Source organism: Schistocerca cancellata, chromosome 2, assembly GCF_023864275.1.
Source record: "Schistocerca cancellata isolate TAMUIC-IGC-003103 chromosome 2, iqSchCanc2.1, whole genome shotgun sequence".
Classification (NCBI taxonomy): domain Eukaryota; kingdom Metazoa; phylum Arthropoda; class Insecta; order Orthoptera; family Acrididae; genus Schistocerca; species Schistocerca cancellata.
This window is the reverse complement of record NC_064627.1, coordinates 812209985-812235057: the sequence shown is the minus strand read 5'-3', so window position 1 is coordinate 812235057 and position 25073 is coordinate 812209985. Positions and strand designations below refer to the sequence as shown.

Below are 25073 nucleotides of genomic sequence, written 5' to 3'. Positions count from 1 at the left end.
TCCAATGTTTACGCACCTTACACCAACGAGGCGTCGTTTGGTATTTACCGGCGTGATGTGTGGCTTATGAGCAGCAGCTCGACCATGAAATCCAAGTTTTCTCACCTACCACCTAAAACTCACAGTACTTGCAGTGGATCCTCATGTAGTTTGGAATTCCTGTGTGATGGTCTGGATACATGTCTGCCTATTACACATTACGATCCTGTTCAACGTCCGGCAGTCTCTATCAGTCAACAGGCGAGGTCGGCCTGTATGCTTTTGTGCTGTACGTGTCCTTTCACGTTTCCACTTCACTACCATATCGGACATAGTGGACCTAGGGATGTTTAGGAGCGTGGAAATCTTCTGTACAGACGTATGACACTAGTGACACTGCCCACATTCGAAGTCCGTGGGTTCCGCGGAGCGCCCCATTCTGCTCTCTCACGATGTCTAATGACTACTGAGATCGCTGATATGGAGTACCTGGCGGTAGGTGGCAGCACAATGCACCTCATATGAAAAACGTATGTTTTTGGGGGTGTCCGGATACTTTTGATCACATAGTGTACGTTGTTTACAGTTCTGTTCAGTTGTAGTTCCGTTTGTATGAAGGTAGGACACACCTCGAAAGAAGCTAGTATAAGCAGCGAAAGTAATTGAAAATGACCCCAAACTGCCAGAGTCTGTATGATTCACGGGTAATGATTATCAGTTTGCACCAAGAAGGCAACAGTGTCCGACAAATGTTAAAGAAACTGGAGATTTCCATCATTGGAGTTGTGAATAACACACAGCCGCATCGAGATACATGCTCCTATGATCTTCGTCCTCTCTCAGAAGCGCCCAGGAAGATATCACAACGCAAGATAAAGTATTTGGTACTGGTTAGTAAACGTAACAGATTTATAAGTGTCCGTATATTGACTACTAGGGATACACCAGTGAATGAGTCAACAGTGAGACGGCGCCTGGCGGAAAACAACCTCCACGGTTGTATAGCAGCAAGCAGACGATTGTTGCGTCCTGTTAACAAGAACTTCAGTTGGCTGCTGCACACCATTACTGAACAGCAGGGGCTTGGTAAAGAATCTTATTCACTGATGAATTCAAGAGAATACTTGGAAGTAAACTCAGTCAATTCGTGCGCCGGTTACCCCGTGAACGCTTGAATCCTCAGTGCATAATTCCAACTGTGAAGCGTGGAGGGTGTTCTATGATGGTACGCGGTCTTTTGGAGGGAATGAAGTCGGAGATCTCGTGCAGGTAGATAGAAAAATGAAACAAAAGGATTATCATGCATGTTTTCCTGCGACATGCCAAGACATCTGGTTTGCGTCTGATTGGGTATGGGTTTGTCTTGCAGCTATACAACGACTCCAAACATACATGACGCTAGTGTCAGAACAAAGTGAAATCTTTAGGGACACAGCCCTTTGACTGTAACCTAGTCGAGCCACTATGAGACGAGTTGGACAGGACGATCCGAGAGGCGTTGCAGCAAGAATGGAGATTCCAGCTGGAACCCTGGCAAAACTGATCCATAGTATGACGAGAGTATACAAGGCAGTGATTAAAGCAAAGGGTGGTTACTCTGAGGGATCGAAAATTTAATAGTTGCATTTACCTATGTATTTCTGAGCTTAACAAACATATAGGAAACAATAAAATACAGTTTTATAACGTATTTCCTTTCCATTGTCGATAATCACTCGGTGTTTCCATACTTAAAGAGGACAGTGTATGCATATGGAATATCTGCATGCTAAGTGTTGGAGGCACACTGACCTGCCTGCAGCATCTTTGTGAGCCGCTCCTTGAGGCTCGCGTACAGCTCATCATCTGAAGCTTTAGTCGTCTGCTCCACCGTGAAGTAAATGCCACCGCCCTTTTCGTGGATCTCCAGATATGACGCCCCGGCCAGCTGCAACATACGCTGACACTGAAGTAAGTGCGAAAGCAACTTCGAAAAGGCAAAGTCATTTGCCGCAACCTGCGTTACAAAGAAATCGCGAAAGAGAGAGAGAGAGAGAGAGAGAGACAGACAGAGAGAAGAAAAAAAAGCATATATTAAGTAGCTTCTTCAGTAATTGTGCCTAATTATATACTGAAAAAAATACTGCAAACTGATTTGTAAGCCGCAGATATACACTCCTGGAAATGGAAAAAAGAACACATTGACACCGGTGTGTCAGACCCACCATACTTGCTCCGGACACTGCGAGAGGGCTGTCCAAGCAATGATCACACGCACGGCACAGCGGACACACCAGGAACCGCGGTGTTGGCCGTCGAATGGCGCTAGCTGCGCAGCATTTGTGCACCGCCACCGTCAGTGTCAGCCAGTTTGCCGTGGCATACGGAGTTGACGGACTTTGAGCGAGGGCGTATAGTGGGCATGCGGGAGGCCGGGTGGACGTACCGCCGAATTGCTCAACACGTGGGGCGTGAGGTCTCCACAGTACATCGATGTTGTCGCCAGTGGTCGGCGGAAGGTGCACGTGCCCGTCGACCTGGGACCGGACCGCAGCGACGCACGGATGCACGCCAAGACCGTAGGATCCTACGCAGTGCCGTAGGGGACCGCACCGCCACTTCCCAGCAAATTAGGGACACTGTTGCTCCTGGGGTATCGGCGAGGACCATTCGCAACCGTCTCCATGAAGCTGGGCTACGGTCCCGCACACCGTTAGGCCGTCTTCCGCTCACGCCCCAACATCGTGCAGCCCGCCTCCAGTGGTGTCGCGACAGGCGTGAATGGAGGGACGAATGGAGACGTGTCGTCTTCAGCGATGAGAGTCGCTTCTGCCTTGGTGCCAATGATGGTCGTATGCGTGTTTGGCGCCGTGCAGGTGAGCGCCACAATCAGGACTGCATACGACTGAGGCACACAGGGCCAACACCCGGCATCATGGTGTGGGGAGCGATCTCCTACACTGGCTGTACACCACTGGTGATCGTCGAGGGGACACTGAATAGTGCACGGTACATCCAAACCGTCATCGAACCCATCGTTCTACCATTCCTAGACCGGCAAGGGAACTTGCTGTTCCAACAGGACAATGCACGTCCGCATGTATCCCGTGCCACCCAACGTGCTCTAGAAGGTGTAAGTCAACTACCCTGGCCAGCAAGATCTCCGGATCTGTCCCCCATTGAGCATGTTTGGGACTGAATGAAGCGTCGTCTCACGCGGTCTGCACGTCCAGCACGAACGCTGGTCCAACTGAGGCGCCAGGTGGAAATGGCATGGCAAGCCGTTCCACAGGACTACATCCAGCATCTCTACGATCGTCTCCATGGGAGAATAGCAGCCTGCATTGCTGCGAAAGGTGGATATACACTGTACTAGTGCCGACATTGTGCATGCTCTGTTGCCTGTGTCTATGTGCCTGTGGTTCTGTCAGTGTGATCATGTGATGTATCTGACCCCAGGAATGTGTCAATAAAGTTTCCCCTTCCTGGGACAATGAATTCACGGTGTTCTTATTTCAATTTCCAGGAGTGTATTTCGCATTAGCCAGCCATTTAATCGCGTTCCCTCCTAAGTAAATTTCTCATTAATCGTAGCGCTACGAAATGTATCGTCATTCTCACTGACACTGTGTACATGGTATAAATTTTCGTGCTGTTGAGAAGTGGGTAACACGATTTATGCGTCTACGCAAATGCGTCAGAGATCTATTCTACTCTCGTAGGATCCCTGCAGTGCAATTGGATGAATTCGTGAGTAAATATAACATCAAATCAAAGATTATTGTTTCAGTCGCCGATAGCTGCTAGCATTTTCCAACTTTTAACAATGTTTAATGGAAGTAAAAACGCCAAATTGTAGTTTTCTGAATTTTGCGTCAACGCGCAGATTAATTGCCGGAACCGAGGTAATAAATTTAATGTCAGGTTGTATTGTAAATCCAGTTGCATTATACATTGAAGGCTAAGTACTTCAATGGGTTATATAGCTTCAGCAAATTAGTCAGCACCACCTGTCTCCTGTTTTTAACAGACGGTTTACACCACGTAAGCTCGAAACCTAGTCTTAGATGCTGCAAATCCTTCACAAAGAAGAGAGAGACTGATTTGTACACATTTGGTTTAAATACATCAGCTACGTGATAGAAAACAGTAATGTTGTATTTAAAATATTATGATACGTAGCTGTAACTCTCTGGAAGATAATTAAATAAAATGTGTTCACACCTCGTAGATCCGCGGAAAGAGTAATGTTTCATATGTGTTCCCACCTCGCACCGTATGAGGCTACATAATGCACCCGAAAACATTGTACGAGGCGTGTTTTTCTAAGTAAGTACTGTTTTGAAATTAAAAAAGACGTACTAAGATATCTCAATAATTTTATTTTTACATGAAAGCCTGTACCTTAATCTACGCACTGACGCCATCACAGTCTGATTCTTCCTTGTTTGCATTGTGTTCTGAGTGTTTAAGATGCCTCCGATAATCGTGAGTCCCGCCGACTGTGAAGTAAGGGCTGTTATAAGATTTCTTAGTGATAAAGGCCTAAAAGCGATCGATATTCACCGTGAGATCTGTGCAGTTTATGGTGAAAACATTATGAATGATGTAATGGTAAGAAAGTGGGTGAGAGCATTTAAAGATGGCCGCACAAATGTGCATGATGAACAACGGAGTGTGCGTCCTTCGGTCCTTAATGAAAGTTTGGTGCAGGAAGTGGACAATAAGGTGAGAGAAAACAGACGCTTTACGAGTTCCTCCTTGCGGGATTACTTTCCTAGTGTTTCTCGTAGTGTTTTGTATGGCGTTGTGACCGAGCACTTGAATTACCGAAAATTGTGCGCACGTTGGGTACCGAAAATGGTAACGGATGTGCACAAAACCAAACGTTTAGACAGTGCATTGACTTTCCTTAAGCGGTACCACAACGACGGTGATGATTTCTTCAGCCAAATTGTGACGGGCGATGAAACATGGGTGGCCTACGTCACACCAGAATCAAAGCAAGCTGAAGTTGAGCAAGGTCATCGTTTTGCTGCAAGACAATGCCCGTCCGCATGTGGCGGATCAAACAAAAGATCTCATCACATCTTTTCGATGGAAAACTCTAGATCATCCTCCGTGCAGCCACGATCTTGCTCCCAGTGACTACCATCTGTTCCTGCACTTGAAGAAACACCTGGGCGGTCAGCGTCTTCAAGGCGATGACGAAGTCAACACAGTGGTGATGCAGTGATTAACAAGTCAGGCGGCAGACTTCTGTGAGGAGGGTATTCAAAAAATGGTACAACGTTATGACAAGTGCCTCAATATTGACGGAAATTATGCAGAAAAGTAGATTAAGGTACAGGCTTTCGTGTAAAAATAAAGTCATTGAGATATCTTAGCATGTCTTTTTTAAATTTCAAAACGGTTCTTAAAAAACACGCCTCGTAGAACATGACAATTCTTGTGGTCCAGATGTTGTGGTGTGGGGAGGTCAAATTCTGCATGGGGATCTTTGAACACGGCGCACCCACCGGCCAACGTTAACGTGACACTGTATTCGTTCCACATGTGCGTCTCTTCAGAGTTGCCTTCGGCCGTGACTTCATTTTTCGGGAACAGTACCTCCATCGGGAAAAACGGAACCCTTATAGGATCGCTTACTTGTCCGTCCGTCTGTCTGTCTGTGCTTCTGTTAACACTCCTCTTTCTCAGGAAAGGGGAGGCGTATCAAATTGAAATTTATATCACATACTATCGTCTACGGTCCCTTGGCGGTGTAGGTAATTTAAGTTTCTACATCGATGCAATCAAAAGATACGGCCATTTATGTCACGTCTTTTGATATCTTGTCAATGTCGATATCGATAATAGGCAAAAATCGCCGAAATTCTCGATTCTCGAGGTGGATGAACTGTCTGCATACTCAATTAAGTTTGGACAGAATCCTCGGCGCGCGAGATGCGCGACCGCATCTAACTGCGCGTGTGAGGGAGCAAGAGGATATTCGGAGAATGCACTGGCCTGCCCGTTTCCCCTGAGTTAAATCTCACAGAGCACGTGCGAAATGCGTTGGAAGGATGTACGACAGTACATCCTCATGCTACAACGACCATCCAGCAGTTGTCAACAATGGAACGCCCTATCCCTGGAACTCCTTACCAAACTCGTGGCCAGGATAGTAGCGCGTTGCAGAGCACGTACTGCCGTCCGTGATGATCGCACACCCTATTAAGAACCGTGTCCCGCCGTCTGGAATATACAGGGGATCATCATAGATTGCAGCGACTTCGGTGGAATTATTATTGTCCTTGAATAAAGGTGTCATTTCTGTACGCGTCTTTACGCATTTCTTCCAGTTTTCTTCTGTACTATAGTGCAGCAGTTCTTTCTATGTGTACTCCAAGTTTCATCGAGCCATATTGCTTGGCAGTGACACATAATGAGAAAGTTTATTTCGTCCTTAAGTTTCGCACACCATCGTATTATTTTGCAAGTTAAAGAACAAATCTCGTTATGTGAAATACTTTGTGTGTATGAGGCGTGTTTTTTAAGAAAGGTCCGTTTGAACGTAAGCACACAACGAAATGTTATTTCAATAAAGTAAATTTATTTTCAGAAAGTACATACTTCACTATATTTTTCGACATAGTTGCCAAGTTTGTTCAAACACGTATCATACATATCAACCAATTTTAAAATACCCTCTTCATAAAAACTTGCCGCCTGCTCCGACAAGCAAGAGTTCACTGCCATTTTCACATAGTCGTCATCATTGTTACGCTCGCCATTGAGGTGTTGTTTGGGGTGGAGAAACAGATGGTAATCGCTCGGCGCAAGATCAGCACCGTTGGGTGGATGGTCTAAAACTTCCCAGCCAAAACAGTCCAATAAATCGCGAGTCTGACCTGCAGTGTGAGGTCTTGCATTGTCATGAAGAAGGACAATTCCCTTTGTCAGCATGCCGCGTCTTTTGTTTTGAATCACTCTGCATAGCTTTCTCAGGGTTTGGTAGTATGCTTCTGCATTGATAGTAGTTCCTCGTTGCATGAAATCGACCAACGAAACACAATGCCTATCCCAAAACACCGACGCCGTGATTTTGCGCTGGAAAGAGTCTGTTTGGCCTTCAAATTTACAGGCGAGTGTGTGTGTCTCCATTCCATGCTCTGTTGGTTCGATTCGGGCGTGATACGTGAAACCCATGTTTCGTCTCCAGTTGCGATCTGACTCAAGAAGCCGTCACCTTCTTCGTGATAACGAGTCAAGAACTTCAACTCACACTCAAATCTTTGGTTTTCGCGGTCCTTTGTTAGGAGTTTCGGGACCCAACGGGAGCACAGTTTCCTAAACTTTAGGTGTTCAGAAACAATGTTGTAAAGTACTGATCTCGACACGTCAGGAAATTCGTTTGAGAGACCTCTTATTGTGAAGCACCTGTTCTCAAGAATCCTCCCTTCAACTGAAGCCACCAAATCGTCTGTAATCAAAGAAGGGCGACCGGAGCGGTCCTCATCATGGACGTTGTCACAGCCATCTTTGAATTCTCGTACCCATTTAAGCACTTTGCTTTCACTCATAACAGTATCACCGTACACTTCACAAATCTGTCGATGAATTTCTGCAGCAGACAGGTTCCTTGCTGACGAAAATCGTATCATTGAGCGAATCTCATACGCAGTGGGCGAGCAGATAGTTTTAACATTTTGAAAGCACAGAAGAGAACCGCACAGGTTAGCTACACAGCTGAAACTGAGCACAGTTGTTTCCGAGGCATGCCGGTACATGACGCACGCGCTCCTTGCCGTATGTCTACAGCAAAACGGACCTTACTTAAAAAAACACGCCTCGTAATTTGTGTTATGTGGTGTAAGGAAATATACAGATGAAGATGTAACATTCACAGTTCATGAAGGTTGTTTAGGCTTTAACATCACGTTGGCTACAAGGTTATCGTTAGTATCAAGAGCAGGTGAATCGTCGCCCTCCCGAATGCGAGTCTAGTGTCTTACCAGTGCGTCACTAAACATTCCATTTGTATGCTCTTGGATGACACCAGAGAATGCTACTACTGCTCTTCTGTTGTACGCAAACTGACAAGGCGTTTTTAAATAGTCTCGGGGAGTTATTGCGACTGTTTACTAGATACATTGTTATAGTAATATGTATTGCACGTTACGGATTGACATACACATTGTGAGAATGTTGTAAGGTGTCAGGCAAATCCAGCACCTTCCATGAAAACCCTGACATGATAGCAAATCCGGCAGTATGTCACATAGCTCCGAATAAATCCTGACATTAAATTAACCAAAGTAACACCATCAACGAGTGAGCAAATGGAATACCACATACTAACACAAGAATGCCTAAATTCATGTCATACCTTCCCACCGTGAAACAGACGCAGTTCCGGGGGAAGAAACGAGAACAGAAGCCGAGAGCAGAGTCGTGTTGGCTAGGAGGCCGTACGACAGGGGACGGACACCCACGTCGCCAGCCGACCGCCAAGACCACCCCTAGCCCATGTTAAAAGATAGAGCCCTCCAGAAGAACAGTATAGATCTTACGATAACACTAAAAGGGCCACACCACTTGCAAGTTTTAGCGTGAGACTATACACGTCTCTGTTGAGTAGCAAACATTAAAAACATTGCCCCACCACGAAAAGTATAACGTTTCTCATTGGATAGACAGAATTTTTGTAGGCGGAGCTTAAGGTTAACATTGAGACCCTGATTGGTCAGTTGAAAACACAGCCAGATACCTTTTCTTAAACCCACTTCAGCAAACTATAGTAAGGAGAGGCGAGGTGTGCGGAGCTGCACCGCCCGCCGCCCCCTGACTCTGCCTAACAACCGACAAGGTAATGAACGCACGCGATGCCGCATTTTTGAGCGCATAAGGCTTCACTCAGAACTGCAGAAGTATCATCTGTTACATCCCCTTTTTATGTAATACTAGTGTCGATCGTCAATTAAACTTCGTGGTATTCACATTTGCTATTAGAAGTTAAAATCTGAAATGCGATGATTTTTCTGTTATATAATTATTGAGAAGCCACATCAGCCACTGTAATTTACGAGAAGTTAAATAAGTAATTAAAGATAATTGAGGGTCACCGTAGACCATTTTGATAGTTTTCTCTTTTATGAAACTTAATTTAAACCTAGATTATAGATGTGATAAGGCATAGGTCGTCCTTCGATCCATTATAGAACTTGTAAACCCATTCAGGGAATATTCGTTCACATTTTTGTTGAACGCAGTTGGTTTTTATCATCCTGTATTAAAATATTTCCTTTTATCAATAGTGCAATTTATAAACAATGTTTTGTGAGTAGAATAAAAACTTCAATGGTAAACTTAACTACTTTCTCGACGTTATTTTACCAGCTAACTAAAAATAGGAAAGCCTTGCACCCCTTCCACTAAATTTAGTTAGTATTGAGATTCTTTTACAGGGAGTGCAGTGGAGCTGACACTGAAATCATTAAGTATTTTATTATATCATCGCTAGTCTCACTGAACTCTTCTGAACTCTACATGTCATGTGTGGTCTGGCGTCTCCTTACCAGCAACAGGTCCCAGGTTCAAACTAGTCAGTTCCCTAAAAAACACGCTCAGGGCGTCGTTGCGCGAAAGTGGTAGGGAGACGCGACTTAGAACAGACAGACACCGCGCGGAATGTTAGAATGTCTTACAAGGGGACTGCACCTCGTCCTCATCATCGATTTCGTCCAAATCTATGGTACATGCAGGTCTTGGCCAGAAGTGAAAATGACAGAACTGGGAATTCCAGATGGCCAGCTCATTAGGAAAAATAGCACTTTTGGCGCGGTTGGGGAGAGGCATGAACCATTTATGTTGGCGCATATTCTAGGCAGCGGTTGCCACAGCGGAAAGAGTACAAACATAACCCAAGGGTCGTGGGGCCGATTCCCCATTATAACTGCCCACGTAGTATTGTGACGACTCCACTGTAGCTTGAATGGATTTTTAAGTTTGTTTTATATGCCCGACTTCTAATTTCACCACCCAAGTCTCCAGGGTTGAGCAGTTATTGCCCGATGACGACACGCAATACAGTTTGTTAAAGCGGAGTTCGCCGTTTTTAATTATAGTGTTACTTAAAATCCGTCTTGATTGCAAAAAAAAAAAATTTTTTATTATTCATATGACCGGTTTCGGTTCATTTAGAACCATCTTCAGATCTGTAAAAATAATTATACTAATTTACTATTTCACGGAAGCAAATGTTTTTCATCCTATCTAATCAACATCAAATGTACCAGAACGTACCTGATATTTCAGTTACAGGAGTAACCCGTCCAAATCCAGCAACTTTCACATGCTACGTCACATAAAATTGGTTGGCAGAGTGCACGTCATTTATATTAATTATAACACTATTACCGACAGGTGGCGTCTGGTACATTTGTTACATTCCATTTGTTCATACTGTATTCAGTAGATCTTTTTTATATTAAAAATATTTAGTTAAAATATGTAGATGTCAAAGTTAAAATCTGTACTTGTCAGGATTAAAAAACAGTAAAATTATCATTTTTATACGATCTAAAAGCATAGGGCGATTTATATATCTATGGTGCTGGTGTGAACTTGTTTTCCTCTACGGTCTGCTTCCGTGGTTCCCGCCATTTTGGTGTTGTGCCGCGGTGCGCTCAGTCGTCTGATGTCCATCGCCGCGGGCAAGAGGGCCTCACAGCAGGACCCCGTCAACGAAGATAAAGAAGAGGCAAATGGAACAAACAAAAGGAAGTGAAGTAGCAGTTAAGAGGAACAACAAGAAAAAATATGTAGCTCTCACTTACAATGGAAGAATTGCAGACAAAATTGAAAGATGCTTTCGTAAATCCGACGTTAAAATAGGGTTCCGAACAAATAACACGTTAAAATTGAAGCTCCGGCATAGAATATGTAATAGTAGGAATAAATTTCAGGATTCAGGTGTATATAAGATCAAATGTAATGACTGCTGTAAACAATATATAGGACAGACTGGTAGGAACTTTGAAACCAGATTCAGGGAGCACACCTACTCTCAAAACAAAACAGCTTTTGGGGCGCATATGGCTGCGACAAAGCACTCAGTCACGAATATTGAAAACAATTTAGAAATCCTGCATAGAGCTCATAAGGGGCGGTTTCTTAACATTTTGGAAGAGATCGAAATATACACCCACAAAAATAAAGATCCGGATTTAACCCTCAACGAACAAAACGAATTCAATCATAACGCCTATTTTAGAATTTATGACGACCTACTAAGATGACAACTGTTGCGTATGGAGATCTAGGCCGAGGGATGAGAGATGGTGCGAGGTGGAGAAGCCGGAAGACGCGTGCAGCGCCTGGCGTCGTTGACGGGGCCCTCCTGTGCGGCCCTCTTGCCCGCGGCGATGGACATCAGACGACTGAGCGCACCGCGGCACAACACCAAAATGGCGGGAACCACGGAAGCAGACCGTAGAGGAAAACAAGTTCACACCAGCACCATAGATATATAAATCGCCCTATGCTTTTAGATCGTATAAAATGATAATTTTACTGTTTTTTAATCCTGACAAGTACAGATTTTAACTTTGACATCTACATATTTTAACCAAATATTTTTAATATAAGAAAGATCTACTGAATACAGTATGTACAAATGGAATGTAACAAATGTACCAGACGCCACCTGTCGGTAATAGTGTTATAATTAATATAAATGACGTGCACTCTGCCAACCAATTTTATGTGACGTAGCATGTGAAAGTTGCTGGATTTGGACGGGTTACTCCTGTAACTGAAATATCAGGTACGTTCTGGTAAATTTGATGTTGATTAGATAGGATGAAAAACATTTGCTTCCGTGAAATAGTAAATTAGTACAATTATTTTTACAGATCTGAAGACGGTTCTGAATGAACCGAAACCGGTCATATGAATAATAAAAAAATTTCTTTTTTGCAATCAAGACGGATTTTAAGTAACATTATAAAATCACTGATTGCTGTTATCCCATAAGACATTATGTCTGTTTTTGCAAAGTTTTTAATTATGTTTTTAGATTTAATTTTATTACTCGTACAGAGACTCAACGTTCGTTTGTTTAACAGCGCGTCGTCAAAATAAGTATGAAATGCTATTGTCTTTGCAATACGTAATGTCGACTATTGAGTTAAAGTTCGTACCTATTTTGCCATTTTAGAGAAGAGAAACCTTAAGCGCTTCTGCTTCTATAGTCTCAGTATCAAATGTTCACTAATTTCAGTTTACTTCCTATCTCAGTTCAGTATTTAACACAAATTATATATTACTTCCTATCTCAGTTCAGTATTTAACACAAATTATATATCAATGTCATTTCAGAGATATTATGTCGGTTCCACACTAACGGAATAACACGTAATTGTCATTTAACATCACTTTTATTAATAATCGTTTTTCTTATGACGTAAATGTTAATGAATGATCACTATCTAGGAGGAAAGAGGGATTGATCCTAATCATGAGATAATAGCTTTTAATGAGCCCGCGATCGTTAATTAAATAAAAAGTCACGTTCAAGGATGATATGCGAACAACTTTCGTTACGTCCGTTTTCACGTATCTGTCAAAACTAATCCTGTCGCCCACAATTCAAATTAACACTGACGTTAACCCCTTTTGTCGGAACATCGAATCGTAACTATTATGTGAAAGTTTATTCTAGTCTCCGAATTAATACGCGCACGACCGAACAGCAGAACGGAACACAAACGACTTGTTTTAACAACCGAACAACACAATGACGTTACATTACGACAATGTCCGCCCGATGAACATCTCTTTGACTTTATCTTCTCTACTCTGCTTATTTAAATTATTTCTAATTACAATTTATTCAGCTATTTAACGAAAACATCTAACAAAAAATAAAATAAATTGATCCCAACGTAAAAGATCCGTTATACCATGCAGAAACTTATCGTATTTTCAGTTTTTACGTTACTGATACTGCAAATAAGCCGAAATGATGCTCAATATGTAGAATTTATTAATATTTTCAGAAAACCATAAAGGACATCGCAATAAAATCGGCCCATTAGCCATAGACGACTGGTTGCATCACAAATTGTACTGTAGGGGTACCATATTGCCTCTAAGATGTCTGAAGAGCGGGATGTTGCGCTGACAAGCAGATGATGGGATGCATTAGCACAGAACGATGTGCCATTAAGTTTAGATGAGGCCTTATGAAACAACCGTAGCAACAGATTTAGTTTCTGTAGCAATGGCAACATCGCAGTAAGACGAGGACATGTTTACCACTGCAGGCCACCTGGATACAAGCCAGAAGCCACTGACGACCGGCCTATACCAGAAGGTCGCCACGTCTGTAAACTCGTCTCTGGTTTATCCAGCTAAGCCAGCACCTGCTGCTGGGCTGCCTTCCTACGGTCTACGAGTATGTCGTCGATAGACGCCACATAAATGCAGGAGAACGGCAGTAACATGATTATGCTAAGAAAGGTGTGCAACTCCAGAACAGAAGTTCAAAAAAATGGTTCAAATGGCTCTGAGCACTATGGTATTAACCTCTGAGGTCATCGGTCGCCTAGAACTTACAACTACTTAAAACTAACTAACCTAAGGACATCACACACATCCATGCCCGAGACAGGATTCGAACCTGCGACCGTAGCGGTCGCGCGGTTCCAGACTGAAGCGCCTAGAACCGCTCGGCCACATCGGCCGGCACAGAAGTTCAGACTGATTCGAAACGGAGTACACAGTCTAATACGGAAGTTGTCTCTCACCACTCCTATCCATCGTCATACTGGATGAAACCGTATAAGCAGGTAAGAGAAAGGATGCAACACTTAATGCCTTAATATCCGCAGATGACGAGCTGGCATGGCATCAGACATAAGTGGACGTATAAGCTAAATTAGATCTCTGGCAAGAAAAAATTGTGGCATCGAGTAGAGGTCTACACGGATGCACATATCCGCGAATATCTGTAATAATGTTGAATTTGTTCTTAAAAGCCTACACCGATGCGCATGTCCGCTGGTATATCTGCAGATATGCCAATGATGATTGTTTTGTTGTGAAATGTCAAAGAACAATGTCAGTATTACGATTTTCGTTTGTTTTTCCGTTACATGCGGTCGATATTAATGATTATTATTGTTTAAGTCATTATTACTCCCCATTAGGGACGAAGTGCCGCTGTATTGACTTGCATTCACAGTATCTTGGGGTTGATAGATGCATTGCTGATATCTGAAAGGACAAAATATGCCTACGTAGCTGTCTTCCTCTTCCTGATTCTCCGAACAGTTACATGTGCATCCTGCTTCTGTAGCATCAGCAGCTGTCTAACGCCAGATTCATTCCTGTCTCATTTACATTAACAGGGGACACACGCGTAATTACCGAAAGCTGTCGCAAAGCGACTTGAAGACTGCTCTAGGACACTCCATCTATTGGAATTTTCGCTTCATGGCCTGACTCCTACTCGCGTATTACATAAGACATAAATAATATTCGATACAATGTGTGAGACAGTATCAACAGTTGACTTTAAAATATTTAAAACTAAACAGTGTAACGCACATTATATTGAGAAGTTTCACATGTTAACACGATGTCATACTGTGGTCAGTTACGTAGTTTCGGTAAACGAAATACACTCTAAGACAAAAAACGACGCATCACGAAGTAATTATCCGAATGGGACGGAAGTTGGTATATCAGATGTACTTCTACGAACAAATGATTACAGTGTCAGAAAAACTGTATGATTTTCTCAAGTAGGTACCCCACGGCTGTCCGCTGTCCCAGGACGCGTCTGCGATCTGTAATGTCATTGAGTGTAGTAGAACTGTCTTCAGTGGGGAGTCCCGCTTCGAACAGACCCGCAATGACCAGCGAAGACGTGTTTCGAGATTCTCCGAAGACTGGTGGGATACCAAACTAACTGTTATCCGCTGAAGGGCTCGACAACCAGGGGGTAGGGCTTCCATTTCATTTCGTAGCAGGAGCCCTTTGACTGTCATCCGCAGTAACATTACAGCGCGGCGGTACGTCGACGATATTCTACGCCCCGTTTTGTTGTCCTTCATGGCAAGCCATCCACGGCTTAAATTACTGCAAGATAATGCCCGACCGCACACGGCGAGAGTTTTTACAGCTTGTCTTTGTGTTTTCCAAACCCTACAATGGGCAGCAACGTCGAGAAATCTCTTCCCAATTGAGGACGTGCGAATATTTTGGGTAGGGCCCTCCAGCCACCTCGGGATTCTGAGGGCCTAAAGCGCCAACTGTACAAAATTTGGCATGATATCCTTCAGGAGCACAGTGTCAATCAATACCAAGCTGAATAACTACTTGCATAAGGTCCAAAGTTCGGCCACCGCGTTATTGACTTGCTCAATTTGTGAAGCTGTTTCTCTTGAATAAATCACCCATTTTTTCTGAAATTGTAATCGTTTGTTTGTCTGTACATATACATCATATCTAACGATTTCCGTTACAATCGGATAAATCCTTCGTGGTGCAGCGTTTTTTCTTTGTGTGTGCATTTTTTTAATAGTGTACGTGGATAACTTAACAGTATGCAAGATGGGACCAAAACTTTAACACGACTCCATTTGACTCGAGGAAATTTTCTGCACAATACTTCATAATATCTATTCCGGTAAACGCGACAGAAAGTTGCAAGTTAACGGACGTACCTGTTGTGTTAAACTGTGGTTATGCTCGGCTTCTATGATCTTAGTCAATGGATTGTGAACTACGAGGCCCAGCTTCAGCAGACAAAAGTCATGGACAGGCGGAAGTCTACCGCCAGCAGTCCAGCGTACCAAACGGATGAAAGTGGTCTACAGTATTTTAACATCCGAGGATGCTGATGAAAGACTTGTGGGTGCGGATACGAGACCATCAGATTCTGTGCGGATAGCGTTTTTCTTATATGCGCGGACTTCTTGTGATGGGTCTGAATATCGGCAAAAACAAGACAATAGGCCTAATGCTGAGCAGAAGGTCTCCAGTATCCGATCTAAAAATTGGAAACGGAGAGATGGAGATAGCGGGCAAGCTCCAGTACTTGGGTACCGTCCTGCCTTATAATAATACAACACACCAAGAGACTTGACAGAATACAAGAACTTTGGGATAAAACATTTCTGCAGTGTTTCAATATTAGTTCGTAAAAGAGAAAATATTGTTTTATATCCATACTGAGTTATGTATTGGAGGCAGCAACGATTATTGGACCAGCAATTAAGCTTCTTCAGGCAACAGCAATGAGATCCCTCCAATCTTTAATCCATAGGACAAAAATGGATGAAACATAGAATGAAAAAATTGACAACAGCTTGGTTTGGAAAGATTCCTGCTGAAGATCATTGAAGTGAAAGTATCACAGTGGTATGGTCGCACGAAGAGAATCGATCATTATATTATTGTACGCATGCTAAAACACCAACACTTCCCCGCCTTTTGGAAGACGGCCAAGGTCCTGATGTTCAGGAAGCCGGGGAAAGACCACAGCCTCCCACAAAATTACCGACCCATCAGCCTTCTGAGCTCGCTCAGCAAGATTGTTGAGAAGGTGATTCTCAAACGCATCACTAGGCACTGCATAAAAAATGACATCCTGAGACCGGAGCAATTCGGCTTCAGAAATCACCACTCCACAACACAACAACGCTTACGGGTCGTTGAACATATAACACATGGCTTCAACACAAACAAAGCAACAGGGGCGGTGTTCCTGGACATCGAAAAGGCTTTCGACCGTCTATGGCACAACGGCCTCATTCGCAAACTCAGCGACGCGGGATTCCCCGACGGGCTGGTGCGTCTAATACACTCATACCTCATAGACAGGAGTTTCAACCCTGACGTGCAGGGAAAACAATCAACACGACACGGTATACACGCGGGAGTACCCCAGGGAAGCATCCTAGGGCCCCTACTGTTTAATATCTACATAAACGATCTCCCAACCACACACAACACAACGATGGCAATCTACGCGGATGACACAGCCATCCTCGCGCAAGATTGGAAACCATCAAACTTTACGTCACGCTTACAGACTGCATTCAGAGTGGCTGAGCCTTGGTCGTAGAAATGGCGTGTTAGAGTAAACGTCGATAAGTGCGAAGCCGTTCTGTTCACTAGAAGACCGAAGCAACTGCGCAAACACCGATACTGCAGACCAATAACTCTACATGCACGCCCAATACGTTTCCGTGAGAAAGTCAAATACAAGTCAAATACAACACACAACCAACCGAGCAAGCGCGAGGCTCAAACAGCTCTATCCTATGCTCAACAGGCGTAACACACTGAACAGAAGGGTGTCGAGGTCCATGTACATGACACTTATTCGACCCCTGATGACGTACGCAGCTCCTGTCTGGGGATACGCTGCGCCTACACGCCTGCGCCGTCTGCAGCTCATACAAAACAAAGTACTCAAAATCATAAGCAATGCTTCACGATACACACGCATCGCGGACCTTCACCGGGAATACCGACTTGAGACTCTCACGGAGGTAATCCACAAACTCACCACAAGACTATACAGAAACTCCAGACATTCGCAGAACCCGTTTATTCTGAATCTGGGGAACTACGACCACAACCATAGATGGAAACATAAAAGACCGAAAGACATACTTGTAAGGACCTAACATCTATGGCCAAGCACACGCAAACACAATGGTACAGGTGAGCCCCTGTTAATCAGACGCCATTACTGGATATCCAGCTGGAACACACTGCCGAATAACTGGCACCACGCAGGGAAGCCGTACCGTACACTGCATGCAGACAAGCTCCACACACCCTCCACACAGTGAGATGATCTATGGCCTATCTCCCACTACTACATAACGATCTTGATTGTTCCAGGAATGTAGCGGCTGCAGCAACTGGGATACATCGCCATCGCTTGCCACGGCAGTGATGCATGATACCCATACTAACAAATCCAACCTTGCATGAACTATCGCAGCTAGTAAGCCACTACTGCTCTTACTACCCATCCCACTGTCGCAGAGGTTTTTTTCCCACGGCACGAGCCTTGGCACTTTTTTCCCTCTGCTCTTCAAATAGCTACCCTCACTCGTGTTTCGTCCACTATCTATCACCCGATGGACCGTGTTAATGCGTAGTCTTACCCAGACGTACGGATAACATCACAGCCCAGCATCCTGTGATCCACCTATTAGATAACTAACATGTTGACGGAGGTGACGGTAGAACTTTTGGTCTGGTCACCACGTTGGTGCGGGCGTGGAGGGGCCCCATCTCTTCATAGTATGCTGGCTGATAGAAGCAGCTCTCCAAAAACTCAGAACTACTGACGCCAAAGTGGAGTCAAGTACATGAACAACAACGCTGGATGGAGAAAGCTTTATGTAATAGGCTCAAACGGAAATGGTGACGATCATGCCTAGAGTTGAAAGAAGCTGCTGCGAGTACCATAAAATATCAAATTAAATTTTCTTTGCCCACTGTAGCCGCTATTAGGAAGAGTAGACTTGTCGAACATTGCCATGCCGTTTCGGGTGAAATGAAATCGGTTCCTTGCTTTTTGCTTTAAAATCTCTTTTAATCCATACGATATATTGTCTTCGGATTACTTCTAAAGACAACTTTAAAAATGTAGAGGTTATAGGCCTACGTGAGGAGCACAGTAGTCGCTGAAACTGATATTTTCACGCGTGCTCAAATAATAATAATAATAATAATAATAATAGGCTAATAACGAAGCAGGCACAGCAGACTAAATAAGTAAGTAGCTAAGAAATAAGAAAAGTTGGTATGCTTCATGAAGGATTAGTTGGAGTTGTTTCATGAGTATATCAGTGGAATTAAGCACAAAGGATTTCTACATCTACATCTACATCTACGTGATTACTCCGCTATTCACAATAAAGTGCCTGGCGGCGGGTTCAATGAACCACCTTCATGCTGTCTCTCTACCGTTCCACTCTCGAACGGCACGCGGGAAAACCTAGCACTTAAATTTTTCTCTGCGAGCCCTGATTTCTCTTATTTTGTCGTGATGATCATTTCGCCATATGTAGGTAGGTGCCAACAGAATGTTTTCACAATCGGAGGAGAAATCTGGTGATTGAAAGTTCATGAGAAGATCCCGTCGAAACGAAAAACGCCTTTGTTTTAATGATTGCCACTCCAATTCACGTATCATGTCTGTGACACTATCTCCCCTATTTCACGATAATACAAAACGAGCGGCCCTTCTTTGTACTTTTTCGATGTCATCCGTCAGTCCCACATGATGTGGATCCCAAACCGCACAGCAACACGCCAGAATAAGGCGGACAAGCGTAGTGTAAGCAGTCCCTTTAGTAGACCTGTTGCACCTTCCAAGTGCTCCGCGAATGAATCGCAGTCTTTGGTTTGCTCTACCCACAAAATTATCTATGTGATCGTTCCAGTTTAGTTTATTTGTAATTGTAATCCCTAAGTATTTAGTTGAATTTACAGCCCTCAGATTTGTGTGACGTATCGCCTAATCGAAATTTAGCTGATTCCTTTTAGTACTCATGTGAATGGCTTCACACTTTTCTTTATTCAGGGTCAATTGCCACTTTTCGCACCATACAGATATCTTATCTAAATCATTTTGCAAGTCGTTTTGATCATCTGATGACTTTACAAGACGGTAAATGACAGCATCATCTGCAAACAATCTAAGACGTCTACTCAGATTGTCTTCTATGTCGTTAATATAGATCAGGTTCCTTGGGGAACGCCGGATATTACTTCTGTTTTACTCGATGACTTTCCGTCTATTACTACGAACTGTGAACTTTCTGACAGGAAATCACGAATCTCCGTAGGCACGCAGTTTGGTTAGAAGACGATTATGGAAATCTAAAAATTTGGAATCAAAGTATAAAGAGCTAGTTGTGTTAAGTATGTGAATGCATGTTGCCTGTCCGAAAGAACGGACATCATGCGGACCTGCCTGGTAAGCAGGGGATCCCAGGTTCGAATACCAGTCCGGTACTCATTTTCGCTCGTCACAACTGATCCCGCTTAATGCTCCGCGACAGCTGACAGCAGTGATCCCCCTTCAATTTACAAGCAATGTTTCGCTGTTGCGGATTCTGTGCAGTGTCTGTTCTTTCGGACATGTCCGAAAGAACAGACACCACGCAATGGATTCACCTTCCTCAGTGCCGATGTGCAAATACGTTCGACCTCCTGTGGGGATGTCTGAGTAGCGAACGTGAGTATAATGGACTGGGACTGCGGGTAGGTGGGGCTCGGTAGGATCGTGGATCGGCGTTGAGGCCTGCCGGGATAGTACGAGCAGTTGCGTTAACGGTGTATCCCGGATGGCGCAGTGTTTGCCGCAGTTGACTCAGCAAGCAGAGATCCCGGGTTCGAATCCCGGTTCCGTACACATTTTCGCTCGTCGCCGCTTATTCCTATTGATGTCTCGCTGCCGCTGACAGCAGTGATCCCCATTCAATTTACATACAATTTCCATAAATTACTGCCACAATAGCGTCTCGAGGAAGGCTACACAACCCTTATCCAGAAGTCAGTAATCGCAAGGATATAGAGAGTCCTTTTTCCTGACCTTACCCCGCATCTTCACGAGGTTGGTATGTTAATTTTTGTTTAGCAATGTTAGTAGTAGATGTCCTTCCAGTAATCGCCATCCCTTCCCTCTTCCCCTCCCGCGACGGAATTTGTGTAGCCCAATTGTCTTCTGCGCCTAGTGTTAAGTCATGTTACGACGTACGTTTTCTAAATATTAGCGAATAATATATATATATATACAGGGTGTTACAAAAAGGTACGGCCAAACTTTCAGGAAACATTCCTCACACACAAATAAAGAAAAGATGTTATGTGGACATGTGTCCGGAAACGCTTAATTTCCATGTTAGAGCTCATTTTAGTTTCGTCAGTATCTAGCGTACTTCCTCGATTCACCGCCAGTTGGCCCAATTGAAGGAAGGTAATGTTGACTTCGGTGCTGTGTTGACATGCGACTCATTGCTCTACAGTACTAGCATCAAGTACATCAGTATGTAGCATCAACAGGTTAGTGTTCATCACGAACGTGGTTTTGCAGTCAGTGCAATGTTTACAAATGCGGAGTTGGCAGATGCCCATTTGATATATGGATTAGCACGGGGCAATAGCCGTGGCGCGGTACGTTTGTATCGAGACCGATTTCCAGAACATAGGTGTCCCGACAGGAAGACGTTCGAAGCAATTGATCGGCGTCTTAGGGAGCACGGAATATTCCAGCCTATGACTCGCGACTGGGGAAGACCTTGAACGACGAGGACACCTGCAATGGACGAGCCAATTCTTCGTGCAGTTGACGATAACCCTAATGTCAGCGTCAGAGAAGTTGCTGCTGTACAAGGTAACGTTGACCACGTCACTGTATGGAGAGTGCTACGGGAGAACCAGTTGTTTCCGTACCATGTACAGCGTGTACAGGCACTATCAGCAACTGATTGGCCTCCACGGGTACACTTCTGCGAATGGTTCATCCAACAATGTCTCACTCCTCATTTCAGTGCAAATGTTCTCTTTACAGATGAGGCTTCATTCCAACGTGATCAAATTGTAAATTTTCACAATCAACATGTGTGGGCTGACGAGAATCCGCACGCAATCGTGCAATCACGTCATCAACACAGATTTTCTGTGAACGTTTTGGCAGGCATTGTTGGTGATATCTTGATTGGGCCCCATGGTCTTCCACCTACGCTCAATGGAGTACGTTATCATGATTTCATACGGGATACTCTACCTGTGCTGCTAGAACATGTGCCTTTACAAGTACGACACAACATGTGGTTCATGCACGATGGAGCTCCTGCACATTTCAGTCGAAGTGTTCGTACGCTTCTCAACAACAGATTCGGCAACCGATGGATTGGTAGAGGCAGACCAATTCCATGGCCTCCACGCTCTCCTGACCTCAACCCTCTTGACTTTTATTTATGGGGGCATTTGAAAGCTCTTGTCTACGAAACCCCGGTACCAAATGTACAGACTCTTCGTGCTCGTATTGTGGACGGCTGTGATACAATACGCCATTCTTCAGGGCTGCATCAGCGCACCAGGGATTCCATGCGACGGAGGGTGGATGCATGTATCCTCGCTAACGGAGGACATTTTGAACATTTCCTGTAACAAAGTGTTTGAAGTCAGGCTGGTACGTTCTGTTGCTGTGTGTTTCCATTCCATGACGAATGTGATTTGAAGAGAAGTAATAAAATGAGCTCTAACATGGAAAGTAAGCGTTTCCGGACACATGTCCATATAACATACTTTCTTTCTTTGTGTGTGAGGAATGTTTCCTGAAAGTTTGGCCGTACCTTTTTGTAACACCATCTCTTTTAATATTACAAAGTAACATACAAAGGCAACTTCAGTAGGAATATATAGTATGTGGCACAGTTTATTAAACAAAAATATATACATATTACATACGCGTTTTGCATGAACAATACACACAGTATACAAAATTAACGTTTAAAAAAATCCTTTATTTTGGTCGGTCTAAGCAAGCTTACACGCTTACAAGCAGCTAACTCACGTACTTTTTTCATTACAGATATCTGAAACTGGTCACTTTCATCTTGGGCTTCAAACCATCGCAAGGCAGTATCTAAACAAGTGAACGCCTCAGAAGCTGTTGGTATACTTTCATCTTCACTTTCTGGAGCACTGATTGATGAGATGCTGGCGGCGTCATCTTTATCAGTGACGACGTTTACAATCTCGCTGTCCTGCATGATTTGGTGTCCTGGATCTGCATCATCGATATTCATCCATTAGAAGAAATGTTCCGCCAGCGGTGGCCCAGTGCGGCGACTAGTGTGGGAAACTTGGTTTGGGAGTAAGGGGGATGATGGACGGTAGGGTGGGACAGTAACAGGTGCGAGCGAGTACACAGTTCGGGTAAGCGGTCGTTCGGTTGACCGACGTTCGGATAATCGACGCTCTACTGTATATAATAATTCCAATCCCAAAGAAAGCAGAAGTTGACAGATGTGAAAATTACCGAACTATCAGTTTGATAAGTCACAGCTGAAAAATACTAACACGAATTCTTTACAGACGAATGGAAAAACTGGTAGAAGCCGAGCTCGGGGAAGATCAGTTCGGATTCCTTAGAAATGTTGGAACACGTGAGGTAATACTGACCCTACGACTTATCTTAGAAAATAGATTAAGGAAAGGCAAACGTACGTTTCTAGTATATGTAGACTTAGAGAAAGCTTTTGACAATGTTGAGTGGAATACTCTCTATCAAACTATGAAGGTGGCAGTGGTAAAATACAGGGAGCGAATTGCTATTTACAATTTGTACATAAACCACATGGCAGTTATAAGAGTCGAGGGGCATGAAAGGGAAGCAGTGGCTGGGAAGGGAGTGAGGCAGGGTTGAAGCCTATCCCCGATGTTATTCAATGTGTATATTGAGCAAGTAGTAAAGGAAACAAAAGAAAAATTCGGAGTAGGAATTACAATCCATAGAGAAGAAATTAAAACTTTTTAGGTTCGCCGATGACACTGTAATTTTGTCAGAGACAGCAAAGGACCTGGAAGAGCAGCTGAACGGAATGGACCGTGTCTTGAAAGGAGGATATAAGATGAACATTAACAAAAGCAAAACGATGATAATGGAATGTAGTCGAATTAAACCGGGTGCTGCTGAGGGAACTAGATTAGGAAATGAGACACTTAAAGTAGTAAAGAAGTGTTGCTATTTGGGGAGCGAAATAACTGATGATGGCTGAAGTAGAGAGGATATAAAATGTAGACTGGCAATGGCAAGGAAAGCGTTTCTGAAGAAGAGAAATATGTTAACATAGTATAGATTTAAGTGTCAGGAAGTCGTTTCTGAAAGTATTTGTATGGAGTGTAGCCATGTATGGAAGTGAAACGTGGACGCGTGGACGATAAATAGTTTGAACAAAAAGAGAATAGAAGATTTCGAAATGTGGTGCTACAGAAGGATGCTGGAGATTAGATGGGTAGATCACATAACTAATGAGGAGATATTGAATAGAATTGGGGAGAAGAGAAACTTGTGGCACAACTTGACTAAAAGAAGGGATCGGTTGGTCGGACATGTTCTGAGGCATCAAGGGATCACCAATTTAGTATTGGAGGGCAGCGCGGAGGGTAAAAATCGTAGAGGGAGACCAAGAGATGAATACACTAAGCAGATTCAGAAGGATGTAGATTGCAGTAGGTACTGGGAGATAAAGAAGCTTGCACGGGATAGAGTAGCATGGAGAGCTGCATCAAACCAGTCTCTGGACTGAAGACCACAACAACAACAATGTAATTGACATGGGACGTGGGTACAAGCTTGGTATTTATTTAATCGGATGTGGGAAACCGCCTAACAACCAATCCGGGCTGGCTAGCACACTAGCCGTCGTCGTTAATCAGCCGAGCGAATTCAATAAGGAGCCAGTGCGCCTCCCCGAATCCCGGAAGCGGAGTGCTAACGTTCACGGCTGCCAGGGCGAGTCAGAATTAAGGAGAGTAGTAATACAAGAAATGCGAACCTTCATGGCGAACTCGTGGGAGCGGTCGCCGGCCCAGACGGGGTGTGTGTGCGCGTCCACGAAGCCAGGCATGACGCAGCGGCCGCTCGCGTCTATCCGGGCGTCGAACTGCTGGCCCTCGTAGCGCCGGCACACCGCTTCCGAGTCGCCCACCGCCGCGATCCTCCCCTGCCTGCACACACAAACAGCGGTCCTCCATCTCCTGCCATATGCAGTACTTTCATCGTTCGAGTCATGCTCGTGCCTGCGAATAAAGTAAAAATCATTAAAAAACATTACACGTTGAACGTTATGAAATTTAGCTCACAAGGGGAGGTCACGATGTTCGGATCACGAATTTACTTCAGACTTTGTACAGTTTTACATCTACATCTACATCTACATCCATACTCCGTAAGCCACCTGACGCTGTGTGGCGGAGGGTACCTTGAGTACCTCTATCAGTTCTCCCTTATATTCCAGTCTCATATTGTTCGTGGAAAGAAGGACTGTCGGTATGCCTCTGTGTGGTCACTAATCTCTCTG

The 25073-nt window shown here is 44.1% G+C and overlaps 1 protein-coding gene across 1 annotated transcript in view; it reads right to left on the bottom strand.

Annotated features, from left to right (window-relative positions):
• The window catches only part of LOC126162691 (probable imidazolonepropionase), a 191658-nt gene that overhangs the window by 106200 nt on the left and 60385 nt on the right, over positions 1–25073 (bottom strand). Inside the window, exons 3-4 of the mRNA XM_049919344.1 lie at positions 24549–24720; positions 1771–1906 (exon numbers count right to left, since the gene is read on the bottom strand). Coding sequence (XP_049775301.1) covers positions 1771–1906; positions 24549–24720 — 308 coding nt within the window. The remainder of the gene's footprint in view (positions 1–1770; positions 1907–24548; positions 24721–25073) is intronic.